The sequence below is a fragment of the Marmota flaviventris genome, chromosome 17, assembly GCF_047511675.1.
Source record: "Marmota flaviventris isolate mMarFla1 chromosome 17, mMarFla1.hap1, whole genome shotgun sequence".
Lineage (NCBI taxonomy): Eukaryota > Metazoa > Chordata > Mammalia > Rodentia > Sciuridae > Marmota > Marmota flaviventris.
Genome location: NC_092514.1, coordinates 32,204,977 through 32,224,553, shown reverse-complemented (window position 1 = coordinate 32,224,553; position 19,577 = coordinate 32,204,977). Strand labels below are relative to the sequence as shown.

The 19,577-nt window shown below is 40.1% G+C and overlaps 1 protein-coding gene across 1 annotated transcript in view; it reads right to left on the bottom strand.

Moving 5' to 3' along the window:
- The window catches only part of Ywhae (tyrosine 3-monooxygenase/tryptophan 5-monooxygenase activation protein epsilon), a 37,344-nt gene extending 19,927 nt beyond the window's left edge, over positions 1–17,417 (bottom strand). The window contains exon 1 of the mRNA XM_027924561.2: positions 17,235–17,417. Coding sequence (XP_027780362.1) covers positions 17,235–17,298 — 64 coding nt within the window. The 5' untranslated portion in view covers positions 17,299–17,417. The remainder of the gene's footprint in view (positions 1–17,234) is intronic.
- Positions 17,418–19,577: the final 2,160 nt, after the last annotated feature.

The following is a 19,577-nucleotide window of genomic DNA, read 5'->3' as shown; positions in this document are numbered from 1 at the left end:
GGTTTGATCATAACTTGTAGACCAGAGGACTCCCAACTCAAGCAAGTTTGGTGTATGAAGTCTGGGAACAATGAAAATACCTGCTGTATAAATTCTGAATCATCTCAAGTTAAAGAGCATATTAAATCAAACACAATAAGTCTGTTTTTTCATGGCTAACTTTCCTTCCTCCCTCTGTGACAATAATTTAGTTAGATATCTACAACATGGAGCCAGTTTATGTTACTGACAGAAGAGTCAAATGTTTCTTCACCTTGACCTTCATTAACTTTGATCCTTGATTTTGCACATTCATTCAATAACTCATTCACAAATAAAACACACCATGCTTCCTAGGTATTGCACCAAATGCTCTGATTGTATTAATGCATCCAACAGACTTTTGGAACAAGTAACAGTACTCTCTCCCCTTTTGTATGAGGAAACTAAAAAATATGGTTTTTAAACTTGTTCAAGATCACATCAGTGGAATAAAACTAGACAATCTAACCCAACTAGTGTCTTCATTTAATCACATTTGGATTTGAATTCATGTGTATGGGTATTCCATTATTTGTTCCAATAAGAACAGATGTGAGTGGCTAGAAGTAAAGCTCAGTGGCAAAATATGTGTTTAGCATGCATAGGACCCTGAGTTCAATTCCCAGTACCAAAAATAAGAAAAATGAAACATTGACTAACTGGTTTTTATATCTACCAGAGGCACAAACATTTAATATAGTAAAATGTATTTTGGGGACTGAGAATGTAGCTAAGTGGTAAAGCAGTTGCCTAGAACATGCAAGACACTGGGATCAATTCCCAGTACAGCGAAAAAAAAAAAAAGTTTATTCCTGTTTATAACACATTTTTTTCTACCTAGAAATTAACCCTCTAGACCCTTATCTCCAAAAAGCTTACTCTCATGCCACTAATTTATTACTCTACATCAACATCCCAATAAAACATGACTTTCCCAGATTGTCCCTGCCAGCTAGTAAAAGTAAAAGAAAGTCTCTGGTGAGTTTTTAATTACTTAAAGTTAAAAAAAAAAAAAAAACTAAAAACAGTAGCACACGCCTATAATGCCAGCTACTTGAGAAGCTGAGGAAGGAGGATCACAATTCTCCACAACAACCTGGGCAACTTAGCAAGACTCAAAACTTAAGGGCTTGGAGTGTAGCTCAGTAGCAGAGCACTTACCTATCATGGAGGAGGCCCTGGGTTCAATTCCCAGTATCACAAAAACAAAAAAATAAAAAATGGGGCATCAAACTGACAAGTTATCAAAAAACTCAATTCTACAGTTTCTAATGAGATTTAGGTCAGGATGGAAGCAAACAGTTCAGAATCAGTGATGGGAAAAAACAGCACCCTTTGTACTGGTTTACAGAATTAATTACCTCATACCAAAGCCTACAGGGTCATAACCCATCTTCTCCCAATGTGGGAAAAAAAAGTGTCCAGTATTAGAACTACAAATCCTAATTTTAAATAAAGAAAACTGAAGCGAAGGGTAATCTGCTTTAAGTCACAAAACAGCAAAACAAAAATCCAAACCTAGACAATGTAACTTAAGCACCTGGAACCTAATCACCACTTAGACTTTCTGAACCAAGTATTTGTTATGGTTTGAATGAGAGAGGTTTCCCAACACCTGTAATCCCGGAGGCGTAGGTAGCTGAGACAGGAGGATCCTGAGATCAAAGCCAGCCTCAGCAATGGTGATATACTAATAAGCAACTCAGTGAGGCCCTATCTCTAAATAAAATACAAAATAGGGCTGGAAATGTGGCTCACTGGCCAAGTGTCCCTGAGTTCAATCCCAAGTACAAAAAAAAAAAAGAAAGAAAGTAAATTTGTCACTCAAGGTTCTAAAGAGCTGTTTGGTTTTTAAGTTAACTGGCCAATGACCCCTTGCAGAGGAAACTACTCATCCCAGCCCTCTGGATCAAATTTAATTACTATGTGAAGCCTTCTTGCACTCTCTCATCTAGGTTCACACTTCAGTATTGAGGATTATTACTATTTGTCTTCTGATCAAATATTACCTTTCTACAAAGGCATGAACTATATCTTCATCCCTACATTCCCAGAAGAACATAATATCTAATTACAGAAAAGGCACACAAGGGTTGGGGTTGTGGCTCAGAGGCAGAGCACTTGCCTTCCTTGTGTGAGGCACTGGGTTCGATCCTCAGCACCACATAAAAAAATAAAGATATTATGTCCACCTATAACAAAAAAATAAACATTAAAAAAAGACACAAATATTTGATGAAAGAATTAAGAGGCTAGATGAATGTGTTAGAAATGGAATATATTTTAAGCCAGATGCAGAGATGAACACCTGTTATTTGGGAAACTGAGGCAGGAGGATTGCAAATTCAAGGCCAGCCCGGCAACTTAATGAAAACCTGTCTCAAAAAAAAAAAAAAAAAGCTGGGACACAACACAGCTTACTGGCAAAACACCCATGTATTCAATCCCCAGTGCCCCCCACACACACAAAAATTAAAACACATGCACATTTATTTATTAAACTGACCTATATGTCCTAAAGTAAAACCTCTGTAAGGATCTCTCTACACAAAAACAGAATTCTGATACTTTCTGGGCAATTTCAACAGACCCTACTTCTACAGTCCATTATTATTTTATGGGAAATTTAGTTGTATCTGTCCCTAAAATCTCTAAGACCCTAAAACTCATTTGGAGGGTTGAGGTCTATTCATCAACTATGTGTTACAGTAAAATTTAATATATGTGTCCTATGTTACCAGTTTAGCAAAAGTGCCTAGAGTCATAATATTTCCAATTAACATGGGGTTATCACATCTACAAAGACATTATACAAAACATCTACTATTACATAAATCTTAAATCCTATACATGGAGTAACTAAAAGAAAACCAAGATTTCCCAGAAGAAGAAATTAAGGCATTCTGAGATATTCTGAGACCTAATAAGTATATATCTAGAAACTTGCTGATTTTTCTAATATCGTATAAAAAAAAATAAGACTGTGTAGGGTTACAACTTGTCTTCACACAGAAGAGTGGCTACAGTAAAAAGGGAGAGAGAGACACGAATAAGCCCATCAACAATATCGAAAAGAGACAAAATGAGCTGGGCATGCTAGTGCAGCAATTGGGGAGGCTGATTTCAAGTTTGAGGTCATCCTTAGCAACTTAGCGAGGCTGTGCCTCAAAATAAAAAAGAAGAAGGGCTACAGATGTGACTCATTGGGTAAGTATTCCTGGGTTCAATCCCCAGTACCCCAAAATAAAAGAGTTTCCTTAACTATTATGTCAAATGGAAAGAACTCAAAATTACTTTAGGGATGGTGCATTAACTCTGGGGGCCAGAGATATAGCTCATTTGGTAGAGCGCTTGCCTCCCATGCATAAGGCCCTGGGTTCAATACCCAGCACGGCCCCCACCCCACCCCGCAAAAAAAAAAAAAAAAAAAGGATGGTACACAACTATCATGGGAAGAGCCAGGGAAAATAGCAGAATACCACTGGGCATAGTGAGGCACTCCTGTAATCCCAGCAATTAGGAAGGCTGAGGGAGGAAAATTACCAAGTTAGAGGTCAGTTCAAAGCTTTTAGCAATTTAACAAGACCCTGTCTCAAAAAATCAAAAGGACTGGGGATATAGCTCAGTGATAAAGGGTCCCTGGGTTAAATCTCCAGTACCAAATTAAAAAAAAAAAAAAAAAAATTAAATCTCTGTAAATTGTAAAACTGTAAAATTCACCACTTCACAAAAATCACCTCAGAGCCACCTATAAACCCAGCAGTTTGGGAAATGAAAGCAGGAGATCACAAGTTCAAGGTCAGCCTCAGTAACTTAGCAAGGTACTAGGCAATTTTTTTTAATATTTAATTTTTTAATTATAGTTGGACACAATACATTCTATTTTGTTTATTTATTTTTATGTGGTTCTGAGGATCAAACCCAGGACCCCGCACTAGCACTCTACCGCTGAGCCATAACCCCAGCGCCAGTCCTAAGCAATTTAACAGGACCCTTCCTCTAAATAAAATATAAAAAAGGGCCGGTGATGTTGCTCAGTGGCTATGAGTCCCTGGATTCAATCCAGGTACAAAAAAAATAAATAAAAACCATCTGGGTAAAAACCCAACCACATCAGTTTACGGCTATCTGAAATTGTAACTTTTAAAATCTAGCCTGGGGTTGTGGCTCAGTGGTAGTAGAGCACTCGCCTGGCACATGTGAGGCACTGGATTCAATCCTCAGCACCACATAAAAATAAAGATATTGTGTCCATATACAACCTAAAAAAAAAACCCTACTATTTTACATGCACATGATAACGGAAGGAGTGTATCCCAAAGAAAAAAATAATTTAAAAGTAACTCAATGAAACAGAAGCTCTACAAAGAGTTAAGTAAATCCATTGTTGAAATAGAAATGTCAGCATTAAGACCTTCACTTTTAATGTCATGTATAATTAGAAGAAATTAAAGTCATTGTCATTCCCTCACAGTTTCCTTTATATCATGATGGTTACTACTTTTTAGATGCTTCACAAAATAAGCCTCAAAATATTATAAACATACATGAATGAACTGCACGTGGTGTGACTGTACACAGTGTATAACCAGAGAAATGAAAAGTTGTGTTTCATTTGTGTACAACTAATCAAAATGCATTCTATCAGATATAACTAATTAGACCCCCAAAACTTGTATATATAAACAGAAAAAAATTCCACAAGAGAAAGCTATTCTTCAAGTAGAAAAGAACAAGAGGAAGGAGATAAAATAAAAGCATTTTTCAAGTTGCTGCATAATGAAGAAAAAAGGATTTGGTCCTTTGATGGAAATGAGAGATAAAGTGGGAGTAGAAGGAATATCAGTAGTCTACATTTTAGGAATACTTCAGGTTTAAGCTTATCAGAGAAAACCTGTTAACATGGAGAGCTTAAGATCACTGGATGAAGAGGAAACACTTTTTACACCGTAGAAAAAATGTTTCCGAGAAAAAAGGTACAACAGATAAGGAAATATGATCTATCATGGGGACAGGGGAGATCCCAAATGACATAAAAACCAAATCGGTGCTAAAAACAACATTGGGAGGAATGCCTATATTGAAGACCAAGGGAATATTAAAACACCAAAGATGAAAGAGCTCAGATGGACAGAGAACTCCATGAACCAATACCTTCCTTAAAGTCACAAGTTTCAAAGTAAGTGGTTTAGAAAGGGATACAAAGGATCTCCACCAGAGAACTAGGCTGCACCAGGGGAGTTTATGATTCACTCAGAAGCCATGAAATACAAACGTCCTTTATATAGCATGCACATATTTAACGTACCAGCCAAAGAATTGTATTCATTCTTAAGAGAAACTGGCACATAATTTTGGAACAGCTTTGCCTCCCCTAAGATTCTATAAGGCAAAGAAGCCTGGATGTATTATACTTGGAATCTCAAAACTGAGAGCATAAGAGACAGTAAACATGTTTTTTAACATTTCTAAACTGATAATTCAGGTTGGGGATATGTCCCATTGGTAAAGCATTTGCTCAGCCTCACATGTCTAAAGTGCTCTACCACTTTTTATGTGTAAGACCCTAGGTTCAATTCCTACAGGGGTGGGGGGTGCGGGTGGGGGTGGACTCAAAGTTCTGATTTGCAAATAAGAATTCTATATTTCCCCCAATAGAGGAAGTGAATTTCAGACCACTGAATTCTGAACACAACTAAGGCTTATTTCTTCCTCAACATGTCTGAGGGTCCACCATTTTGTAGCTATAGTTGTACCACCTGCTACTTGAAGACACCCTGGTCAAAAAACCAAAAGAACACAGAATAACCAGGAGACTTTCAACCACTTTTGCATACACTTCCTGCTCATATTTTACTAGCCAAACACTCACATGCTCCTGTCAATTAAGTAAAAGAGGCTGGGAATTGGGGACACTACAGTGTTGCCATGTGCCCCCTCAAAAGCCAATTAAACCATACTTTAAAAGTTTGTGAGTTGGACATGGTGGTAGGTGTTTGCAATCCCAGCTACTCAGGAGGCTGAGGCACGCAAATCTCAAATTGTAGGACAGTCTGAGCAATTTATGAGACCCTGTTTCAAAAAAACAAAATAAAAAGAGGGCTTGGGCACATATCCAGACTTGATACAAGGACCTCTAAAATAGCTGCCAATCAAATAGTCTCCTATCTCTTTATAAGTCATACAAAAGTAAAACATCTCAACAGTACTACTAATGCACCAAAATTCTTTCAGCTCTTAAAACAGTGGAAAGAAAATTGGGAAACACTGTGTAGTTGTAACAAGAAAGGATAACAGGTAAAAGGATCAAAGAGAAATGTTGGCACCATTAAAAAAATGAAAGATCAAGGCCACAAGAGCAAACAGAGGGGCATACCCCAAGGTGACATTTTCCAGCTCACGACCTAATCCCCCAATAAAACAAATTATCTCTCACATACATACACACGTGTAAGCAAGCAGCAGTATGATGATAAAGGTGACCAGTTATTAGTCTAGGTAAGAAAGACAGTAAACCAGGTAAGGTAGTGCATATCCTAATCCCTACAACCCTGGAAGCTGAGCAAACATTGCAAGATCAGCCTCAGCAACTTAGTGAGGATGTAAGCAATTTAGAGAAGCTGTTTCAAAATAAAAAATAAAAAGGACTGGGGATATAGCTCAATGGCAAAGCTACCCTGCGTTCAACCCCTAGAGAGAGGAGAGAGGAGAGAGGAGAGAGGAGAGGAGAGGGGAGGGGAGGGGAGGGGAGGGGAGGGGGAGGGGGAGGGGGAGAGAGGGAGGGGAGGGGAGGGGAGGGGGAGAGAGGGAGGGGAGGGGAGGGGAGGAGAGAGAAGAGGGAGGAGAGAGAGGGAGAGGAGGGAGAGAGGGAGGAGGGAGAGAGGGAGGAGGGGAGAGGGGAGAAAACAATATTAACTATTTTAGAGGAAAGCCCTGTGCTCATTCCCCCACATCCCTGAAAATTATTTATAAAATAGAGGGTCAGGGTTGGGGCTGTAGTTCAGTGACAAAGCACTTGCCTTTAATTTTTTGGGTCATTTATTTTCTTAGTCTCTACTTTTTATCTCTAACTTCTGTTGGAGCCTCAACTTTTTGGTTCTACTGCGGCCAACTAGCTTCCTTGCAGGCAGTATTCCTGCATGTGTAAGGCACTGGGTTAGATTCTCAGCACTGTAAATAAATAAATAAAGGATCATGCTGCTGCACTGCTAAGTTCCAAATCTTTTTTTTTTTTTTTGGTTGTAGATGGACACAATACCTTTATTTATTTTTTATGTGGGGCTGAGGATCCAACACAATGCCTCACATGTGCTAGGCAAGCCCTCTACCACTGAGCTACACCCCCAGTCCATAAGTTCCAAATCTTATCCAGTCTTTTATAAAACTTTAATCCTGTATATTTCAGAGTTAACAGTGATATTTTCTTTAGCTCATCAATTTTCTATTTTCTATTTTTTTGCGCTCCTAGGTGATTTGACCTTGAACTCCTGGATTCAAGTGATCCTCCCACCTCAGTCTCCCAAACAGCTGGGATTACAGGTTTGCACCATCAGCTCAAATGCTAAAACTTTCAAAACACAATAGTCTACTAGCCAGGGATGGTGGCACATGCCTGTAACCTCAACAACTGGGGAGAATGAGGCAAGAGGATCCCAAGTTCAAAGTCAGCCTCAGCAATTTAGAAAGCAATTTATCGAGATCCTGCCTCAAAAAATAAAATAGCTCAGTGGTTGAGAGCCCCTGGGTTGAATCCCCAGTACAAAGAAAAGGAAGGGGGGAAAATATCCTACAATATTTTTCTTTATTGCAAAGTCTGGTGCTGGGTTTTTTTTTTTTTTTTTTTTAAGAGAGAGAGAGAGAGAATTTTTTAATATTTATTTATTTTTTAGTTTTTGGCGGACACAATATCTTTGTTTGTATGTGGTGCTGAGGATCGAACCCGGGCCGCACGCATGCCAGGCGAGTGCGCTACCGCTTGAGCCACATCCCCAGCCCCTGGTGCTGGGTATTGAATCACACTAGCTAGGAAAGCACTACTACCAATGAGCTACCCCCAGACAGCCCAACATGGATTTCTGTTTTTGTACTGTGTATTTAACCCAGGAGTGCTCAGCCACAAATTTAATTTTTTTTTTAAAAATTTTGAGACAGAGTCTCACTAATTTGTTTAAGGCCTTGCTAAGTAACTAAGGCTGCTCTTGAATTTGCAACCCTCCTGCCTCAGCCTCCCTAGTGGCTAGGATTACAGGCATGCACCACCACCATACCCAGCTCTGCTGCTGCCACCTCCACCCACCCACACCATTTTTTAGGAGAGGGTCCCAATAAATTGCCTAAACTGGCCTGGAACTTGGAATCTTCCTGCCCAGTCTCCTTAGTAGCTGGAAATACAATTGTGCACCACCATGCCCAGTACAGCTCAATAATCTTAATACCAATAATACATTCCCTAAAAAGAGGACAATGTAAATTGTTTAGCCTTAAAAAGACCTTCCTTCCCTGACCGTCCACAATCTCCTACCAAGATTCTACAATTTGGGGTGGGGGTAGGGGAATCCCTCTTACTCCACTGAAACAGATATATCCTCTCAGAATTTAAGGGAATACTGCCTGCAAGGAAGCTAGTTGGCCGCAGTAGAACCAAAAAGTTGAGGCTCCAACAAGAGATAAAAAGTAAAGACTAAGAAAATAAATGACCCAAAAAATTAAAGTATGGAGAAGAGGAGGAGAGCAAAGTCAACTTTTTTTTCATCATTTTTATTGAATTACATCATCAAAAGGTAGGTTATCAGAGTTGGGCATGGTGGCACAATCCCAGCAATTTGGGAGGCAGAAGCAGAAGATCTCAAGCATAAGGTCAGCCTCAGCAACTTAAGAACCTATCTTGAAATTTTTTTAAGGGGAAGGGGATCTGGGGATGTAGTTCAGTGGTAAAGCACCCCTGGGTTCATTCCCCAGTACCACCTCTGCCTCAAAAAAGAGAAAAAAAAGGTTATCTTCTAATATGATCCTAGTAGTTCAGTACCAAAATCAATTATTTGACTTTTCACAATGGATAAAAATGTTTCATAAGGGGTTGTAGCTCAGTGGTGGAGAGTTTGTCTCGCTTGAGTGTAGCACTGGGTTCGATCCTCAGCACCACATAAAAATAATACAACTAAAGATATACATATATTAAAAAAATACAAGTATTATGTTTTGCAATTTCAGTATTTTCTAACAACCCTGTTAATAGACAATGCAGACATTAATCTCCATTCTACAGATGAGGAACCTAATAATTCCAATATTTTTGCATTTTACCATATCTGCCAAAATATGAAAGGCATAACTCCTTATTCAAATATAATGTCTCCTCCAAATACTGTATGCAAACGAAGAATTAAACATACTTCATATTGCTTTATATAAAATCCTGACTTAATTATAAATCAAGACTTTCTATGACAGATTTGCAGTTTCTTTCTATTTAAATATTTTTGTAGTTGTAGATGGACACAACATCTTTATTTTATTTATTTTTATGTGGGCTGAGGATCAACCCCAGCGCCTTACACTTGCTAGGCAAGCATACTACCCACTGAGCCAAAATCCCAGCCAGATTTGCTGTTTCTGAAGATCACTTGAAAATGCTGTTGAAGATCACTTGAAAAGCAATAAATTCAAGATTAAATTTCAAAAACCATAAACCAGGGGCTGGGAAATAAAGCCTGGTGGTAGAGTGCTTGCTTAGGATGTGGAGAGAGGCCTTGGATTCAAACCCCAGCACTGCAAAAAAGGAAAAAGATAAACCAGGTACGTTTTCTGAACTGTTCTGTATAGGATTCACTGTTCTAGACAGAACAGTCTCAAAATAAAAAGGGCTGGGAATGTGATTAGTGGTTATGCGACCCTAGGTTCAATTCCCAGTACCCAAAAATAAAAACAAGGGGCTGGGGATATAGCTCAGTTGGTAGAGTGCTTGCCTTGCATACTAGGTTCAATCCCCAGCACCACAAGGAAAAAAAAAAAATGTGGAGAAAAAGTTCTGATCTTAGCATGTTTGCTAACATCTGGATCTATTACATTCTAAACACAAAACTAGTAGTTATAAAGAAACCACCAATTTGACTTTGACACCATCAGACTGACTGGTTGTATGCCAGCCAGTAATTTCTATTTTCAGCCACCACCATATCTTTTGACTTTTTCCATTCCCCTTCTGATGGGTAAAGAGACAAAGGAAATCTTCTACTTTTCCTTTATCTTGTGTTATGCTAAATGCTAATCTTATTTGAAAAAGAAAAAAAAAAAACTTCTGGGGATGAAGAGCTAATATGTTAAAGAGATGAACAAAGTTTAGGAAATCTGTCTGATTATAAGAAAACTAGCGTAAGAAAACAAATGGCAATAAGTAGGATGACTTAGGGCAAGTTTGTGGCCCAGGATGATCCCAGTTTTTATGCCAGCTTTTCCAGAACAATTATGAATTAGTATCCCCTCTTTTCAAAGTGTTCTGATTTGGAAGGTAAATTAATTAATTGTGCATTATTAGTTGGTACTATTTAGTATATTTAGATGAGCTTCTGAAACTGTTCCTAGGGGTGTGATTAAACACGCACATTTGGTTAATGAGGTCAAACCACAATATTATATTGACAAGTATTTAATTGTATCCAAGTGCTAAATGCTCATTTCAAAAACATTAATAATTTTTTGGGGGTTAGGGGCAGTTTACTGGAGATTTAACACAGGGGTGTTTTTTAGGGCTGGGATTATGGCTCAGTGGTAGAGCGCTTGCCTAGCATGTATGTTGTGAGGCACTGGGTTGTATTCTCAGCACCACATACCAATAAATTTTTTTTTTTAAATTCATCAACGAATAAAAATGTTAAAAAAAAGAATAATGATTTTAAACAGGCACACACCAGACTTGACTTGGTAGGCTGAAGCAGGACAACCTCAAGTTTGAGGTCAACCTAAGCAACTCAGTAAGACCCTGTCTTAAAAATGTTAAAAAAAAAAAAAAAAAAAAAAAATGCAAAGAACTGAAGACAGAGCTTAGTTGTACAAGAGTTCATTTCCTACTAACCCCTTCCACCAAAACACCATTTGTTGCTATTCCTCACTGTTCCTTAATGGACTGTTTTACAGAGCTACACAACTTGCAACAACATTTATGAATCATACATATGCCTATGGTATCCCATCCTCAAAGTTCCGGCATCTTTTAAAAGTATTTGCTAATATAAAACAAAAACTCGGGCTGGGGCTGTAGTTCAGAGGCAAAGTGCTCACCTAGCATGTGTTCAATCCTCAGCACCACATAAAAATAAATAAATAAGTAAAGATATTGGGTACAACTACAACTAAAAAATAAATTAAAATAAATAAATAAATAAAACGAAAAACTCATGCCATCAGCCATATTCTAATATAAACACCACGATAAACTATGGTTTTTAAGAAAGGTAGGGGTTATGACCTGCATGTGAACACACACATTCTCTTCGGAATAGATTTTTTTTTCTTTTTTCTTTTTTTTTGGGGGGGGGGGGGTGCTGGGGACTGAACCCAGGGCTATGTGCACATGAGGAAAGCACTCTACCAACTGAGCTATATCCCCAGCCCCTCTGGGATAGAATTTTAAGTTCTCAAAGACAGCACACTTTCTTTAGAAAAGTGTGACAATATTTTATCTATAATTACAGTGGATACTAGACAAGTCATAAACATAAAGACGCTACTTGAGGTAATCACTAAATGAACATAACCCATTTTGCTCCCAAAAGGCTTACTTGGTTACTAACAGAACTTTTATCAGTGGGTAAAGAGAAAGAGTGCTGGTCTGAAGGTCAGCAGACAAATTCTGACTTTACCATTTAATAGTTGCCAACAGAAAAATCTTTGATATGGTTTCAAATTCAATTTCCTGAACCATAAAAGGAAAGTAACAACTCTACCTTAGTTCAATATTGTTACATGAATTAAGTAAAAACTTTCTGAAAATGGTCTGTGAGTTATGATGCTCTATATAAATGTGATATTTATGCAGGCACAGTGGTACATGTCAGTAATCTGAGTGACTCAGGAAGATCTCAAGTTTGAGGACAGCCTCACCAACATGGCAAGACCCAGTCTCAAAAAATAAATAAAGGAGGCTGGGGTTGTGGCTCAGTGGTAGAGAGCTTGCCTTGCATGCATAAAGCACTGGGTTCAATTCTCAAAACCACATAGATAAATGAATAAAATAAAGGTCTATCAACAACTAAAAAAAAAAAATTTAAAAAGAAATAAAGGCGGGATGTGACTCAGTGGTAGAGTGTCTGCTACCACGTGCAAGACACTGGATTCCATTTTCAGCACTGCATAAAATAAGCTAAAAAATATTAATAATTTTTTTTTTGGTACTGAGGATTGAACTCAACAACTGAGCCATAACCCCAGTCCATTTTTGTATTTTATTTAGAGACGGGGTCTCACTGAGTTGCTTACCACCTCACCATTGCTGTGGCTGGCTTTGAACATTTGCTCCTCCCAAGCCGCTGGGATTACAGGCATGCGCCACTGTGCCTAGCTAATAAATAAAAAATTTATAAGGGCTGGGGATATGATTCAGTGGTAAAGCATACCTGGGTTAAACCCCTAGTACAAAAATAAAATAGTATTTAATAAATACAACATAAAAGTTTTAAAATTTAGCCATTATCTTATGCCTGTCAGTTTGTGTATACACATGTACTTCATTTTCTTCCCTGCAAAGTTAGTATTTTAGTCTTTTCCAAATTCATACTTCAGATCACCTTCTGAAAGTATTAAAGCAAATTTATAAAATTAGATACATTAATTTACTGGGCTGAAATTTCACTTACCAGAATCAGTTTAAAGACAAGAAACTTTAAAATTATTTCGTAGGGCTGGGGATGGATGTAGCTCAATGGCAGAGTGCTTGCCTGAAGTGTGCAAGGCCCTGGGTTCAATCCCTACAACTGCTTAAATAAATAGTAATGCTATTCCTTTGACCAAGTTATAAAACAATTATGAAAAGTCCATTTATATGGATTTTCAATGTTTGCTTGCACTTAACTGATTCCAAAATTTGCTCAGCTTAAATACTTGTCATAAATGTTCTTCCTGTACCAGGGTTCAAATTCAGACCATTTTATAGGAAGATTAAGAGTAATTACAGTATTTAAAATGTACTCATCCACCTTGAATTGCAATGTTTAATGATTTCATTATAATTCAAAATTGTGTAAACCAGAATAAAAATGAAGTATGCATGATGCTGTATAAAGATCTAAAGTACAGGGGCTGGGGTTGTGGCTCAGTTGTAGAGTGCTCACCTCAGCATGCCTAAGGCACTAGGTTCAATCCTCAGCACCATATAAAAATTAAAAAAATAAAGGCATTCTGTCCATCTACAACTACAAAAAAAAAAAATCTAAAGTACACAGAAGAGCAACCCTTCTACATAGTCTAAAAACACCTATAGAAGGGATTCTTAAAATTGTGTTATCAATTATTATGCAGTTAGGCAGGAGGAAAAATAAAATTTATTCAATATAGCTCATTAACTGAAATAGCAATAAAAAATTATTACTGGCCTATATTCAAAGAATTGGTAGTCCAAATGGTTTTTAAACACTATTTTTTCCCTAACAAGACATTTATTAAGGAGTTCATTCAAAACGTGCCCCCCATTTTGCACCCACCAGCAGAATAAGCTGTTAAGGCTTTGGGGTTCTCACTTTCTTTTTTTTAGTTGTAGGTGGACACAATACCTTCATTTTATTTTATTTGTATGTGATGCTGAGGATCAAAACCAGGGCCTCACATATGCTTAGGCAAACGCTCTACTGCTGAGCCACAACCCTACAACCCAATCCCTGAGGCTTTGAGCCACAACCCCACAACCCAAGCCCTGAGGCTTTAGGGTTCTTACAACTCAAAAGTTTCTCAGAACAGACTCATTCTGGTGTTGATATATTCAGTGAGCCAAAAATGACTATCAAAACCTCCACCAAGCTGTGCGCACTAGCATACAACTGAAATCCCTGCAGGTCAGGAGGCTGAGGCAGGAGGAGCTGGAGTTCAAAGCTAGCCTCAGCAAAAGTGAGGCGCTAAGCAACTCAGTAAGACCCTGTCTCTAAATAAAATACCAAATAGGGATGGGGATGTGGTTCAGTGGCCAAGTGCCCCCGAAGTTCAATCCTAGTACCCCTGTTTCAAAAAAACCCCACCACCCATAGAGCCAATCTTGACAAGTGAAGATAGGTGAGGAACGGACAAGAACAGCAACTGCCATACAAGCCCAAAAATAGTGTATGTGAATATCTTTACTCCCTTTTCCCCTGCCAAAAATGAAGGAAGTATTCATTTTCCCCCTCTATTGTCCTTACTTTCTTATAATAGTATGTTTCATATATAGGAAGGCAAGGCAAGACTGGTTTCTGGAGATAAGAGACTTGCTTAACGTGGCTACAAATGATTCAAAAAACTATTTCTTAAGGACTACTGACTTATAAGGGAGGGGATGTTAGATTTAATCAAAGCCCTAGCCCCAAACTTCAATATCATTTATATGCAATCCTAAAATCATTTCATTCCTGAATACAGCTTAGCTTTTTCTGGAGTACCATTAGTTAATCTATTAATTTCAATTCTCCAGGTTAGAATTAAATGAGAATGAAGTTTAAGCACTAGGTTCTACACGATGCAAAATAATAAAAGATAAGCCTAGGGCAGTAACAAAGGGAAGGGGCTAATGGAGAACCAACATTTATAACCAAGTACCCAAAATCTAAATTATTACAATGCACTCTCACTCCCCACACCTGATAAGTTCTGTAGTAGCTAGTTATTAGTACCCCTTCAAACAAAATAAATTATTGCAGTCAATCAAGTAGTGGACAGGGGCAGATTTCCAGTGACTGTCTTCCTCTACTACTTTTCCACTGAATCCCTTCCTTACGCCCTAAGTCACAGGAGTACCTTGTAAACCCTATATATCCTATTTTCTCTTCCCTGTTTAAACCCTGATAGGAACAAAACAAATATTTGGCTTTATCTTAAGAGTAGAATCCTATGAAGAGCTTTGGTCAAAAATACTCAGCACTCAAATCACAAAAATGATGATCATTAAATCTGTCATTTATTTAGAAGCTACTATTATCATGGGCTTCCAAATCAGTTTTTTAAAGGAGTTAAAAAAAATAAATAGTGGAGGGGAAAAAAAGAAACTTCTCCTACCTGCTTTTCGGTTACTATATCAAGTTTATTCAGAGCCTAAATCCCCCAAAATCAGAAATCGTGCAAATATAACTTCAAGTTTCCTCCCAAGGGCAGGAGATTACCAAGGGAACCTATGTGCAGCATGGGAGGGGGGGGCGCAGTGGGACTTCCATACAAGCACACCTACACTTGTTTCATTTTTAAACACTTTGAAATAAAGACAAAGCTGACCTTGAGCTGTACTTCCCCATCTTATTCCCCTCCTCCTGCCAACAGGGACTTGTTCAATATAAACAGCAATTTAAAAATCCACAACACAAAATTTCAATCAGCTCACTTTCCTAAATTTGAGTTTTGGACCTTTTCTCCTTTTCAAATTCCAGAACGCTAATTTCTGATGATATACACCTGGACTGACCCTAAAGTTATTCACATGACCAAATTGGCATTCAAAGGGGAGGCACTACATAATATTTTGAAAAGTGTAAAGTGGCTTAAATATTAAGAAAACCCTAAGAATAAACGGTTCATCCCACCTCTCCTCACAAAAGCATTAAAACCCGTAGCCACATTTTTTTTTTTTTTTTTACCTTTTTAGTGCTAGTTTAACAGAGGTGGGGATAACTCAAGTATCTAGATCCCAAACGTAGTGGACCATTGGGAGGTGGGATTAAAAAATAAAACTGCTATAACTGAGTAGACAGACACAATAAAGTTCTAAAACAGGACGGAAAAAAAAAAATCAAATGAATAGGGGGGTGGGGGTGTTAGCTCAGTGGTAGAGAATGCTGGATTTGATTCCCAGCACCAACCCTCTCAAAACCAAATGAACAAAGAAATTTGTGGGTAAAATCATGTACTTAAAATGAAAACAAGAAAATAGTAGGATCTCCTACATTCATAATCCCAAACCCCAAACCTCAGCTGACTGCCTGGAATACGTTGAGATCCCAACACGAAGTAGGAACACGCATTCCAAGCCTGGGGAGTCAACCAAAATCCAATTACCGAACATTATTTGAAATAACGTTATTTCTCCACAGGTCTTTCCATGTGTCATAATGGTGCGTACAGTTAAGTCAACATTTTTACAAATGGGTAGACGGAGGCACGGGCGTTACAAAGACTAGAACTAAGAAGTCATGGTCCCCTTGTCTCCTGTTCTATCCATCAGAACCTAGTGCTCATCAAGCCTGAAAAATACTACAGAAACTTCGGCCTCTGCCATTTAGTCCGAGGGAAGGGTGCACGAGTGAGGTTTTTCAGGACATCTCCCAAAAGCCGAGGCTGAAAAGCCCAAAACCCCACACTGCAAGGTGTGCCGGCCTAAGGCAAGAAATCGGATTGCACCATCTCGGTTGCCTCCACCCAAGGATGATCTGCTGTGATTCCCACTCTCCCACAAGACTACCCACCACAGTAAGCCTAAAGAAGCCCTCCGCTCGGAAGGATTCTCCTTTGTGAGACTCCACAGCCGCCGCCCCACACTGGGCCTCCGGGGAAAAGCCACCGCCCCCACCCGCCATATTTCCCTGAAAGGCGCCCGCGCTACAGCTCCCAGTCTCCGCTCTCTCCCCCATGTGGCGGGTGTTTCTTCCCCCTTCATCCCACCCAATTGCTCATCATATCTCAAGGCTGTCCCAGAAGCTCCCTTGGGGATTGCTCGCCCGGAGACAGCACCCGCCATCTCCTCCCCCTCCCCCGCCCGGGGACTCGCCCTCCCCCCCCCCCAGCCGCCATTTTACAACCAACACCTCCACCCTATCACCTCGGCCTCCCGCCTCAAGAGTGTCTACAGCTGAGGACACAGACGGGGTCAAGTCCCTGGGCCTGGGGCCTCCCATAGCTCCAGGAGCGCACAGGCCATTTCCTACTTCCCGAATCCACGTCCCCAGGCCAAGCTCGGAGACGATGCCGCCATTTTGTCTCCTGCTCCCGGCCTCTGTGGGCGGCGGCAGAGGGTCCGAGAATTCCAGTTCCCCGTTGCCCCCCCAACTCACCGTCGTATCGCTCAGCCTGCTCGGCCAGCTTCGCCTGATACACCAGATCCTCCCGATCATCCATAGCGGCAGCGGCTCCGGAAGGGTCTGCGCGACGGATGGAAGCGGATAGCGTCTCCGACTCTCTCTGCCTCTCGCTCCGCGTCCGGGCAGCAAAAAATGGCGGCGCCTCAATCCGGGACTTCCGCCTGCGCACGCGGACAACTGCTCAGCTCTATGGCAACCGCTCCCTGGCAACTGGCGCGGGGGGCGGGTCCTGGAGCTCCGCGCCAGAAGAGGCTGGAACCAGTGAAAAGTTCCTCCTCCGTGAGCTCAGCGGGCTTTCCAGCACCAAGGCGGGAACTGCAACTTCGGTAAGGGAGAACCCTCCCGAGGGAGCGAGGGAGGTTGGAGACAAGGTTGGCCTAGGCTGCGCCTGAAGAGAAGGAGCGAAAGAGCCTTGACCACGATAGAGGGCCGAGTCCTGGCCTGCGGGAAGAGAAAGCGAGAGGCTATAATGATTTTTGGTAAAGGCAGGCCTTTCTCACTGAAATCAACTTACTCTGCTCTATCTTGCCCCTTTCTCAGGCAAGCCTAATTCCTGGGACATTTTGAACCTATTTAAACCTGGGGTAAAAAAAAAAAATGGGCCTCTGGATGAGGATATAGCTAAGTGATAGAGCACTTGCCCAGTAGGCATGAGGCGCTAAGTTGGATGCCCAGCACTTTAGGAATCGCCATGGATAGTAGCAGGTAATTTCTTAGAAAGTGCCTGGTCTAGGATAAACGGAGCAAAAGAGTTGGACCAAGATCAAGTTCAAATTCGGGAAGCAGGAACAACTCTGAAAAGGAATTGCTTCACAGGTTAATGACCTTGTCTGTTTTGTTTCCCAATGGATTCCTAGCACCTTGTACTGTTGCCAAACTTGGGGGTGGGGATGACGGCGGCAGGTACAGATGTGAAATTAAAAATTGGAAGCAAATTATGAAAAACATTGTATGGCCAGGAGTGGAGTACACTTATCTAATCTTAGTGAATAGGGAGGCTGAGGCAGAAGGATTACAAATTCAAGGCCAACCTGGACAATTTAGCGAGAAATTGTTTCAAATTTTAAAAAATATAAGGTAGGGAGGAGAAGGCTTTGGATGACAAGATAAAGGTTTGCCTTGTATTGTGTGAGCACATGGTAGTTATTTTGTTTTGGTGCTAGGGACTGAACCCAAGTCATGGACCAAGCTTGCTTTGCCAGTGAGCTACACCCCCAGTCTAGGGAGCTATTTATTCTGATGATGTTGCATGAAGGATGACATTATCATGGTTGTACTTTAGAAAGACTAATAAGTGCCAAGCTTGCTGGTGCTCACCTGTAATCCCAGTGACTCAGGAGGCAGAGGCAAGAGGTTCCAAAGTTCAAGGCCAGCCTCAGCAATTTAGCAGGACCCTGTCTCAAAAAGTGTTTGGGATGTGGCTCCATAGTTTAGTAGTTAAGTGTCCCTTGGTTTAATCCCAGGTACCAAAAAAAAAAAACTAAGGGTCTGGGGATATAGCTCATTTGGTAGAGTGCTTGCCTTGCATGCACAAGGCCCTAATTCAATCCCCAACACTGCCAATAAATAAATAAATAACGAATAAGTATTGTATTGTCTAGCAATGATTAAAGAGGAGGGTAAATTATGGTAGCAGAGTGAATAGAAAGAAAAGGACAAATAGAAATGGCACTACATAGAAAAGTCACAAACATTTGTTTGCAGCTCAACAGATTTGGAGCTCTTTTTTTTAAAAAAAAAAATATTTATTTCTTAGTTTTCGGCAGATACAACATCTTTGTTTGTATGTGGTGCTGAGGATCGAACCCGGGCCGCACGCATGCCAGGCGAGCCCGCTACTGCTTGAGCCACATCCCCAGCCCAGATTTGGAGCTCTTTGGGGGAGAATTAAAAAAGAAGAAATGATTTCCTCTCTTCCCCCTCTAAGTCATTAACAGAATAATAGGAATGCTTGAAAGAGTTGCTGATATAATGCAAAGACATGAGTCTCATTTAGCACATGTCAGTTTTGAGGTCCCCAAGGATCACCTAGGTAGAAATAACTAGCATGTAATTGGAAAGAGAAACTAGCATTCAAACAAGGGAGACTAGCCTGATGCAATGAGGCGCACTTGGTGTCCCAATTGCTTGGGAGGCTTAAGTAGAATTTCTTGAGCCCAGGAATTCCAGCCTAGTCTGGGCAACATAATGATACCTTGTCATTACATCTTTATAAAAAGAGGCTGCCATGGAAGTGGCTAGAAAGTATGTGGAGATTTAAAAAAAAAAAAAAGACCAATGAGCCCAGCATGCATTGGCGCACTCCTGTAATCCCAG